General features: G+C 37.2%; 1 protein-coding gene across 7 annotated transcripts in view; it reads right to left on the bottom strand.

The window, feature by feature from the left end:
* Window positions 1-4,167: 4,167 nt before the first annotated feature.
* CERS6 (ceramide synthase 6) overlaps window positions 4,168-12,145 on the bottom strand; it is a 114,793-nt gene continuing 106,815 nt past the window's right edge. For 6 of the 7 annotated variants that reach the window (XM_048952336.1, XM_048952342.1, XM_048952338.1 and 3 more), the window contains one exon: window positions 4,168-9,574. In XM_048952336.1, coding sequence (XP_048808293.1) covers window positions 9,413-9,574 — 162 coding nt within the window. In that variant the 3' untranslated portion in view covers window positions 4,168-9,412. The remainder of the gene's footprint in view (window positions 9,575-12,145) is intronic. The other variant, XM_048952343.1, reaches the window with a different exon arrangement.

The raw sequence follows: 12,145 nt of genomic DNA, 5'->3' as shown, positions 1-12,145 counted from the left end.
TGCTCTTCCAAATGAAGCTAACAAGCTTGCGTGTCTAGTTCCAAGTCCGACACAGACCCATTAATGCAAAGACAAGGCAGCAAACTGATTATTCTGTTATTTTAACATTAGCCACCATTAGCATGACTTACCAGCCTGTATTATCCTATACTTTGCACATAGACAGACAAGCCATCTGATAAAATCCTGCTTCTACAGGAAAGGTAAATCGCTTCTGACACGCAGTCCTCAATGCTGTCATCTGCAACTCTGCAGCAATTATCTGTCATTTTAGGCTCCAGACTTCTCAGGAGTTAGCCCATGGTTCTGACAGTCTGTTTGGGACTGCAGGCACCACCTTCACTAAGTACTCTACTAGTGGCACTGCAACAAATCAAGAATACCGAATTTGCAGTCAATGTTCATGCAATTTATGTAAGAATATTAGTTTTTCTGCCTCAGCTGGTCCAGCTGAAATTTCCTTCAACTGAAATTTCTCAACCATACTGTTTGGTACAAAACAGGAAATCCATATATAAGGAAGGAAAACTGAATAAAGAAAGAAGAAAGGGGAGTGATTATAGCACAGAAGGCACCAAAGGAACCTTAACTGAATTAATGGATCCTTGTTTTGTGAAAACAATTCAAAAGTCCTAGTAGCAAACACTGCTGATCTTATTTCTCTGATCAGAGAGTGCACAGCATGTAATCCAAGATGCTTCGATGTTGGCAGCTATAGCAGGGTCATTATTTGGCTGAATTAAATTAGATTAAAATTACACAGATGAGAGATTAGGCCAATACAACCAGAAAATAGCAAACCCTTCTGCAGCTCTGTCAAAGATACCTTAAGAGAGCAGCAGTAATTAACATGACTGTCACTTGGAGTTAAAAGGGGACGTAATCTTCCAAATGAACCCAGAAATTGGACTGAAAAGTATTAGTTTGGTAGACACAGAAGAGTGCTGATGCAATTTTGATTAGGAAAGATCAGAATTTCTCTCCTGATTTCAGGATTTCTTAATTATTGATATTTAAGTGGGAAGACTGCAAAAATTGGCTTAAATATGGCACAAAAGCTCTGTTTTGTGCTGGTTGCAAGAGTGGCACACAGACATTTTAAAGATTTAACTGTCAGCAATCTCAGTGGCCACAGGCAGATGCCCTGGGAATTTCAGCAAGGCAGGAATCTGTTTTTCCTGGACCTCTCCTATTTATGGGGTTTTTGACTTACTGGGTCATCACCTCTCACAAGCAGAGCCCCCAGATGAATAATCAGTCTAAGCAGGTGGTCAGATCTGGTCGTCATTTCTGTGCAGATTGCTATGGAATATAATACTCCAAGAAACAGGAATGTCAACTCTATTTTATGTCTACATTGATTACAGTTTCAGCTGCACAACTCTTCAGTGACATCAAGGCAACTGAAATGTGTCTATATGACTACTAATCAGGGAGGAGGTTAGCTGTGTGCTTCGATGCCTCACTGAACTGAAAACTGAGGAAGCTGACACCCAGTAATGGAGTGTGTGGAGGAATCTCTTCTATTTTTAAGGCATTTTGAACAATTCATTTATGCTAAAATACTGTAGACTCAAAACTCTAACTTTGAGAAAATTATTATTTATTTGAACACTCATTTGAGTGCAGATAATCCTTACTTTCAGGCCTAATGCAACTCTGAAGAGTCTGCTACAATGCCTCTGTTTTTTGATTTTGCATATAAAATGCAGTGTTCGAAGCATTACCTATTTTAAAATATATTAATCAGTCTTTTGATGGCTGCTCTGGTATCTCTGAATCAAGAAGGCTACTGAGACCATCAGCACTCAAGCTGTACAGAGGAGACAGTCACCTTTCCTGCTGAACGTTACCTTTTCAGATTGTCTCACAACTGCACTGGCAGTTTTTTCCCCTGACATCTAACAATACAAGCTCTAGTCCAATTTGCTGTGCTTAATGTTCCAAAATTTTTGTCAGCTCTATTTATTTTCAATTTTTTCTCCCACTGTCTCTGCACCTATAGGGTTACTCTTCCCTCAGAACACTTTACCTCAATCTGTTTATTTTGCCAGCGTACCTAATCTTAGGGGTTTCTGCAGTCTGTTTTATGTGGAAATCCATAGCGTCTCACACTGAACATTAACTCTGAATTTCATGAAAGTAGGACCTTCCAAGAAAATCTTTTTGTGCTTTTCTTCTATTAGCATATTACTAGCATACTACTTTCTAAAGCATATTTTCACAATGTTCTTCAATGGTTTCCACAAGCACAGGCTGCCTCCTACAGCCAGCCTCACTTGTTTCCTTTGTGCAAAGCAAAGCAAATATTGTGATTCCTCCAATGGACCAGCAGCAACTATCTAGGGAAAGCCAGCTATTCTCTAGTGCTAAGCCTCTGCCCCTCTAACATATGCATAGCTAAGCTTCACAGAACACGTGTAAAAATAAAATAATCTCGTTTGCAGAATTAATTTGCATTTGCCTTGCACAGAAAGGTTTAGTATTATCAAACTTAAAGGCAGCTGCTTAGCACTTAAGTTTTCACTGGGCAATGGCTTTGAGAGTGCAGAGAGAATGTTCAATCACTAGTAAGAATTCTGACACCTAAATTAGCCCAACATGCATTCTAATTTCATTCTCACTACTCATAGCATTATTCATTTGATATGTCTTACACTTTTTAATAAAGGGTGTGTTTATACTTTAAAATTCCCCAATAAAATAAACATAGGATCTCTGAAAAAATAACCTGTGATAATCACATTAAAATCATCCAGGGCTCCTCCGTACCTGAGCACAAATTGGCATTCTCTTTTGTGAAATACACTTCAGGAGGCAACATACTGACAAAGGTAAGCAGTGTAAAATAAGATAAAGGGGTGCAAATAACATCATGCAGAACAACAAAAGAGCACCAAAAAAACATCAGCATGAGTTAGGGAAACAGCAACCCTCCACCTGCACTAGAAAAGCCTGAACTGATGGTGCAGAGCAGAAAATCCCTCCATGCATGCTCCCAGGTTCTGCCCATCACAGTGTGATGAACTACTGAGTCACATTGAAATTTGAGCACATTTACATATCTGGATTCCTTCCACTCACCTCCTGTCCTGCAGGAAACTCACAAACAGCAACCTCTGTGGGCAGCCACTGTTTTAGCTCTTCCGAAGCAGCACAGACCTGCATTCTTCTGAGAACCACCACACTGCTTTTGCAGATTTTTACAGACTTGAAGGCAGAACACCAAGAAATTCTTGTTGTTTTCTTTCTTGCTTGCTTTTTAATATGCTATTCTGAACCATTTTCTGTACACACTTGCTGTTACCTGTGCTATGTAAGTTGAGTGGTACATATGGAACAGGAAGAAAAAGACATTAAGCATATAACTGGATAAATTCCCAAATAACTAAATCTTCCAGTACATCTCTTAAATTAACAAGAATTTAAATGATATACTAAATCTGCAAGATTTTTTTTCTACATATTACCATGGTGACATATTAACAACTGCAGTAATTAGTTCTTGAAATACAGTGTAAATCTCCAGACTTAATTGTCTTCCAGAAGAAAAACTTCCACCTGATGTGTGAATATTCCTATATAACTGGTACTTCTGTTTTGCAAAAACGTTACCTAATTTTTCTTCTGAAGTTGTATGAGTGTTTCTATGCATCTCATCATTCAAGTAGTTCCTCATAGCGTTCTAGTGCTGCACCACAGGCTGCCTGATGGTGGTATCTTCTAAACTCTACAACTGTGAGCATATGAAAGAAATTCCAACTAAGTACACTGGAGTTGCTGCTTTACCAACTGACCGTCTAACCTGAAACATACAAAAGAACATCCATTTTTATAAAACTCCATTTGTGAAGTCCATCTAGACTGAGAAAAAGACAGCTCTTCTGAAGCGAGTAAAGCTGGACATTCAGAAATGATAACTTCCAGGATTTTATATTTGAAATCCTAGCAAAATGTCTCTTTTTCACAGAAAGAACTTATTCTTCTAACACTTATTGATATAAACCAATAAATACCAGACAATACCACAGTGACAAGCGCTGCAAAGACACATTTGGTTTGTCCTAAAAATGCTGGCATCTGCAGTGGGGATACCAGACTGTGAGTCAAATCAAAGGAAAACTTGTTTGCATTTCATGCGAAAGAAGGCAACTGACAGTACATTCCTAATATTTATGTTTATTATGAAAGTGTCTCCAAATTAAAATAACCCACAATATTAATTGGTTCCAGAGACTTCATGAGGAATACTTATTGTCCATAATATAAAAAGAAACAACGAAAAAACCAAACTGAGTCAAACACAAAATAACTCCCAAAGTTCTACGCAACAGCTGTACATAAAAGGACTTTCAGCTAGCTAGCACATCACTGTGTCTGGGACTGTGGAGTTCCTACATATCATTGCATTTCTGAAAGAGTTGCTCAAGCACCAGATTGTAATGAAAACACAGCTGAAGTAGTGTCATCTGCCTCACTCTAACCCTGACTTGCAACAGGCAGTCAACGTGCACAGTACAACATGAGAGCTTATCTATGAAACTTAAATCCTGGGACTACCAGAAGATGAAGTTCAACAGAAGCTATAAAATGTCTTTAATTACATAGATCATTTTAGGTTAGATAAGAATCTTTTTTTTTTCTTTTTTTTTTCCATCTCATATATAATCACTGTAATCACTGTCAGCTGCAAAACATCATTTCATAGCCTTTTCATCTATTTTTCAAATTGAAAGCAATTTCAAAAACAGAATTCTGTATAGACACATTCAAACACTGTGTTTTCATTGCAACTACAGTTAGAAATCTTTACAATTTAAAGGCTACACACATATGTCACTTTTCCAAACTTCCATAAAAGTTTTCCAAAAAGAAAAGAAATAAAGAATAAGGTTGTCTTCCTGAAGTTCCCATTAGATCCCTACTCCAAATCAAACCCATCAAAACAAGTAATACAAATTAGTTTTTCTTTATGGTTTAAAGGCAACTGTAGTTTGCAGAACACTGAAGTTAGGCCTAACAGGTTTTACATTACAGGAAGGATAAAAAGTATTCAACAGCTTCTCTTACAACAAATGTCACAAGTAGTAGACAAGTAGGAGACATACAAAAATGGGTTGTAGCAAATAGATTAAAAAAATACCAAAGCGTCAACTATAGAAAACCAATGTTAGCCCATATTTATCTGAGAATACGGAAGGCTGAGCTAATGAAAAGATGAACATAACAGGCATTATGCTTCTTAGTAGAATAGGCTGCGTAAAACACGCGGTGTCTAAATCACCTCAAGTTGATCACTGACATTTGCTGCAGGGTAACAGCATTTGCCATCATGGTCCATTCAGAACTGTGAAGTGATTTTCATTCAAAACAGACACAGATTTAAGACAAGAATTATTTTACTGTAAGCAAAGCTTTAGTGCATGTACTTGGATCTCAGAAAAAGGATTTGGCATCAGCAATCATACAGAATGGTCCCAATCTGAAACAGGAGCCGAACACATCTGAAGCTGTGACACCTGTTTCAGCTCTGCTGGAATTAAATAACGCATAGAAAAAATACAAAATGGCAACAAGGAAACAGCATGGGACACTTTGGTATTATAGAACTAGCACTATTTAACAACAATCAAGACCCAAATTACTCCAGCGTTCACCATTGTTGTTTCATTAGATATTTCTTCCATTTTCTGCAATGTTTAAGTGTTTGCGTTTGTTTTGTTTTCTTAAGAAAAAAAAACCAATATATTTATTTTTTTCTGGTACAAAACATGACAATATGAAAAGCAGTAAGCAAAGGGACACCTGAATTTATTTTAATATACTCTGGACTGGCTAAGGAAAGAAGAAAAATTCCTACCATTTACTAACAAACTCTACACATCACTTCCTCATTTTTCTACTTCAACATCTTAACCACTGTGTCGTGTACTGTACTATAGAAAGAGAGCATAAAGGTTGAAGACAAAAAGGTTACAGAATACAAACCCTCATTTCTAAATTCTACAGAAGGTATGAATATACATAACCTTTTAAGATATCGCATTTACCATGAGCCATGCGAATCACTTTAATACATTTTCAGGAATATGTGTGATTATCCTTTACATATGTAACAGCCTCCAAAAGCACCTTACAAACCTCTTCAGCAAAGAAGCAAACAAATTCAACTGAAAAGGAAACAAGTGTGTGATATTGTCTGGAAGATGAGGCCAAAGTTTTGACATCCATTGGCCAAAGCAATGAATCAAAGCACGCTACCAAGTATGATCACTAAAACACCTGGTCATTTTCAGTAAGGACAGATAAAAAATTATATGAATCTCCATCAAAAATTGTTTAGCAAAGTTTAGTTAAGTACTTGAAGCTTCTTTGCTCTCACCCCATTTTCACAAACATGCCTTTTGACCCTGTTACTCTGCCTATTTCCTAGACATATTTATACTTATTCTAAGCTGCTATGAATAGACTTCAAAAAGCCTGTTTTATAGGAGATAAGTTACTGGAGGTCAGATGAACCACAGTAAGTATTTACATGCTTTAGTGCATAACAGATACAACTTAATTTAGAATTCAAACCAATTTCAATCCAAGTTTCAATCCAAGTTACATTATTTAACAATGGGGATACACTAAGCCAGAGGCAGCTAGTCAACTGTGTTTGTAACACTGACTGTAGGTCTGACTCAATACTATACAAAAGAGCTGGTGAGGATCAACAGGGACCAACGTTACCTGCCTCTTGTTTGGAGATTGTTAATGGGAACTGTTTTCTGTCCAGATATCAAAGATGTTACAATAATATAGGTGTACACTGACAATTTAGAGCAACATTCTGCCCCCATATAAGACAAAATATTTGCCAGAATGCCAGTTTTGTAACTATCTTTGCAAAAGGGAAATCCAGTAGAGATAGAAATGAACATCATGAAGGAAGCATGTTCAGGCCTATTCACCAGAGGTTGGTTGGCACTGGAACAATCTCCCGTGGAGCAGTGGTCGCAATCTCATGTGGCCGGAATTCAAGGAACATTTAGTCAAGATTCTTAGACATAGGGATTGAATTGTGGGTGGTCCTGTGTGGAGCCAGGAGCTGGACTAAATGATCCTTGTGGGTCTATTCTAACTCTGGTTATTCTATAATACTGTTATTCTCAATGACCAGGTCAATTAGCAAGTCAGATTTCAGAACTAATAACACTTATTCAATAAATCCCAAGATCATTTTGTTTTAAAACCTTAGCATAATCTTAACAATAATTCTTAAACAGTGGCCATTCAAATACTGTGGATGGGATAGCTTCTATTGCAATCACGGTATCTTCATCTGTATTACATGCTATCTTCATATGTGTTACTTGCATTAAAATCAGAGGCACAGAAGACAGATGAAAAAAAATTAGAGGCAAAGAAGCTTTTAGAGGAGAGGGAGATTTAAATAAGACTTCCTTTCTCCTTCAGATATGCTCAGGGACATACAAACTATGAAACTGCTGAATAATAAAGGATGCTGTATAAGTAGCAAAACTGACATTTTTTCTCCCATGATTTAGAACTTTTTTGTTTTCTTACCTTTGTTTTCTACTAAGAGGTGGCACGATTTTCATTCATACTATTCTGTCCTTACTTTCAGCGTGTCTTTTGCTAATGTGCAAATGGTGCCTATGAGTAATAAAAGTTTCAGAAGTTTTCAAGACTCACAGGTGGAATAGAACAAAGCTTTTTCCCCCCCCCCAAAAAAAAGAGAGAAGTGGCAACTAAACTTTCTTCAGTGGACTCTGTATACAATAGAGTCTTTAAACATGTATTATGATGCCAGAAACCATCTTTATTTTACCATTTTGCATAGGTAGAAGGAATAAAAAAATATTTCCCGGACTAGAATTTCTGCTGAAAGCAGCATTCCAGTCCCTTTCAATACAGAAGACATGCCGTTAGATTTTTTTTCCTGGTTTATTCCTTCCTTCCATATTTTTTTCTTTTTTTTCTTTTATATATATATATATGTCTTTGGTCTATAAGCACATTGGTTCTGTGTGCACATACACAGTACTGTTGAACAGTAGGTTGCATAGAGTCTGTTGCCCAAGAACCTTGCCTACTTTTGGCACTGCTATCACAAATCACAGAAGAATGTCCTGCAAGAGTTTTATGATCCTTAGCATCCTATATCAAACTCTGATCTAGGAAGAAGTGAGTATATCACGTTAAAATAATACCTATTTGGGGTATTATTTTGTCTTCTTCAGGACACAGTTTATATATCTTTGATGAAACAGGAGAGCAAAATTATTTTGCAGACTTAATTTTATTTATAAAAGTGATAGAATAGTGCTGAACCTTCAAAGTTTTATGTTAAGAACTATATTAAGTGAATTTTGCTGAAGTTTGCATGCATTTAAACTACTTCTAGTAATGTATGGCATTCTGTCTTTTCTCTCTTCAGCCTACTAAAAAAGTGGCAATATCTCTAAGAACGATACCTAGAATAAACTGTGTCCAAGGAAGCAATGATTTCATCTGCTGCTTTTTTCATTCTCTGCTCTCATCTTTATGAACTTGGAAGAATATTTTCAGGAGTGAGTTCTGGATTCACAATGGTGCACTTTCAACATGGAATCTGTGTAAAAAGCTGATTGTCAAAAATAAAAGGCAAGAATGAGTGCATCCTAACTGCTGACATCAATGCTTCTGGAAATTTGCACAACTAATCAAATCTACTTCTAATGCAATTAACCACCAATTCTGAATTTTAGGTTATTCTAAAGTAACATTTCCACAATCACAATGGTTCTTTTTTCCCTAATTGCTAATTGATCATATTACCTAGCATTCAACATATAAATCCAGTCTTTTAAAACTTCATATTGGAGGAATGGCCAGTGTGATTCGATAGGCAGTTTCAAAACCAGCACTTTAAAACACAAAGTAACAAAATATCTGAAGCAGAACTAGAATCTGCAAAGCTATGTTCTATCTTTTGTAAGTAACAAATAAAGCAGCTATTATTTATAGCAGACTCAGCAAAAGCAACAGGAATGGACAGAAGAGATCAGAGCACGATACTCTCCACCACTGAGAATCCCAAGAGATAAAGTTTGAGAATAGATGTTCCCTTTTGTCCAGAAGTTCCCAGAAAGAATACAGAATAAATAATATTTCAAATATGGTACAAGTGAAAATACTGCTCCCATTGTGTCAATTACATACACATACAGCATGCCTACCTACGTATACAGAATGATGTGTCGTCTTCATTCACAAACAGGGAGTATGGCAGTGCACTATCAGAATGCTTCGATACTCCTAATTTTTTTTATGCTGAGATATATGAAGAAACAGCATTCGCAACTTCTAATTTACTTACAGTAGCAAACAGTTCATCCTGTTTATGTCTTGTGACACTCAAAGATTAATGCTCCTCTGAGCATGTGCTACCAGTAAGATAACCATTTGTCCCATTGGCACCACCAGTCCCATTAGTGGTGATAGTACTGTGCAGGGTCTTTGAACGAGGTACTGTTTCTTCCTCATCTGAGCTTGACTCAATGTCACTTCGGTCATCCTTTGTTACCTGTAGAATTTGAGAAAAAACAAGCAGTAGACAATTTTAAGAAGAGAACGGAGCTTTTTGATGCAAGCTGGAATCAGAGAACTCAAACAGTTTTCAATTGGAGATTTGAAAGTGGTATCAGATCTGGCACATTTCTCCTCCTGCCTAGAACTCCCTTCAAACACAGATGCTAGTACATACACTCTTTGTGAGCAGAGGCAAGGTAAGAACTTTGCACTGATGCATGCAAGGTAATATCTCGAGGGAAGAGCACAGTGATCAAGGCAAAGGCTGGTACCTACTAAAGGAAGCAACAATTCAAACTCCCTAGTTCAGCCTAGCCCCCTTCTCTTTGCCCTCCCACTACAACCTTATTTTCTATGTCTTCAATACATCGGTAAGCTCATCACTGGTACAGGGATTCCTATGCTTCCCTTGGGGTACTTCTCTTTGACTTGATAATGTCAGGATAAAGGCAAAATATTCACACTAACCTCTTTCCCTTCACTTCCTAAGTCATTCTCTAGAGACTATACAGCTCACAAGAAATGTGCTGTGGGCTGGCAGTAGAAGTATTAGCCTAAACATAGCTCACTGAACCAGGTAACTGCAGTCTGATCTTAGAGAAATGACGAGAATGGTGGTTGGAAACACAGGACAGTCGAGTTCCTATCACAGGAGCCACACAAGCAATTGAGCAAGTTCAATCATCTGCAAAATTTTTCCATTTGAAAGCTGCTTCAAAAACATACTGGCTTTAATTGCTAATGATTTTCTGCTAATTCCCAGCTGAACTTAATTCCTGTCAATTTATACTTATTTACTTTATGAATTCTACTCCATAGGCTAACGGGTCTACTCTTCTCTTCAGTAGAGCTCGTTGAGGGTCATAAGTGAAGATCATTAAGTTTGAGAGCTGAACACTAGGTCCCTTTAGAATCCCTGAGTTGACTTTGCACCCGAAACAAGTAAAAGAGGGGGGACAAGAAGTGGAGAAGAAAACAACAGGCATGATAAGGAGGAAAAAGGAGAACAGAAAAGAAAATCCTGCAAAGAAAAAGCCCTGCCTGCTCAATTCTTAAGGGTTTGGGGCTTTTTAGTTTTTCTTTTTTTCCCCCAGGTGGTAACAATGGCACAGCCAGTGTCTCATATAATTCCCAATAACTGCCCATAATTCAGGTCAGAAGAGACCTTGGGAAGTCTATGCCTAAACTCCTGCTCAAAGCAGTGTTAGCAGTAAGGTAAGAGTTTATCACAGATCTCTATCCAGTGTGGGCTTGAAAATCTATAAAAATGGTAGAATTATATCAGATGAACAGAAAGAGGCATGAAGTTGAAGTTGCCTGCAAGCTTAAATATGCAGCTTTCCACTCCTGTTTGTATCCCTGTTTGTATAGCTGAGATTCCTAATTCTGTCAGCATCTACCAATACTGTATAGATCACCACATCTGACAGTTACAGTAGACTTTACAGCAGTGAATGGACACAAGAGTTAGAAAACACATGGCAAGACTTTTCCCCGAAGAAATCAAAACAACCACATAGCAGGGAATATCACTTAACATAATTTTTAATTACAGTAATTCTCCTCTATTCCAGAAAGCCCTGGAGGCAATTCTTTTGTCTAGTTGTTGCTTCAGAAATGACTGTTTCCCTTTGGGGTTCCCAGAGCTGCTACTGACCTTATATCATAAACCTGAGCAACAGCATTGTTTGCTAGCGGAGGAAAAAAGAAAACACACCTATTGACACTAAAATCCAGCTATACAGTATATGGAATATATATATACCAGCTATATATGGTATATATACAGGTGTATATATATATTTCCTTATACCTGTATAGCTGGATTTTAGTGTCAATGTCTAGCAGCGTCACAATTCTGGCATCTGTGAAATTGGACTTCAGCTGTGCTTGGAAATTCCACGCCATACTACACAGCTTCAATTAACAGACTACTTTAGTCTCTCTCATATACAGCGACTTTTATATTACAGCTGTTGCAGATATAGAAATACACTTAGAATTACACCTTTATCAGACAAAAGAGAATTGGCTCAACGAGATGCACCTTAGATCAATGTGAGGGGAGACTGATCACCTGAAAATTCTGCCATCATTTGAGTTCTCTTAATATAGTAGATTTGCTGTTAAATATTCTGGTAGGGTATACTCAAAAGCCAGTTAATCAAAAGAAAATCCTATGATGTAGCCACTTAAAAAAAATGTAGAAAGTAACATACCAAGGTCTTTGCACTTAAACCTTGGTATGAATCTATATTGAATCAGTACTTACTTCTCTTTATTTATCTCCAAAATAATCAACTGGAGTAATTCCTGAGGAGGGTGTTTAAATATATATATATATCTAGGTTTACAAAACTCTGAAGCATAAAAGAGAGTAAGAAACAGATTATCAGGAGTGCTTACAAATTTAGTGATAATAAATCTCTGGGCTGTTTCAAAGGTGGGTAACAGTAATACATTATGCACTGCGATAGCACTGCTTATTTTACTGTAGAAACTGAGAGGATGTGGTTGCAAACGAATAAGAATGTTAAGATCTAGAGAAAGAGTCCTAGATTAATGT

Source organism: Lagopus muta, chromosome 8, assembly GCF_023343835.1.
Source record: "Lagopus muta isolate bLagMut1 chromosome 8, bLagMut1 primary, whole genome shotgun sequence".
In the NCBI taxonomy this organism is placed as follows: Eukaryota; Metazoa; Chordata; class Aves; order Galliformes; family Phasianidae; genus Lagopus; species Lagopus muta.
Note: the sequence above shows the minus strand (reverse complement) of the source record. Positions and strands in the feature narration are given on the sequence as shown.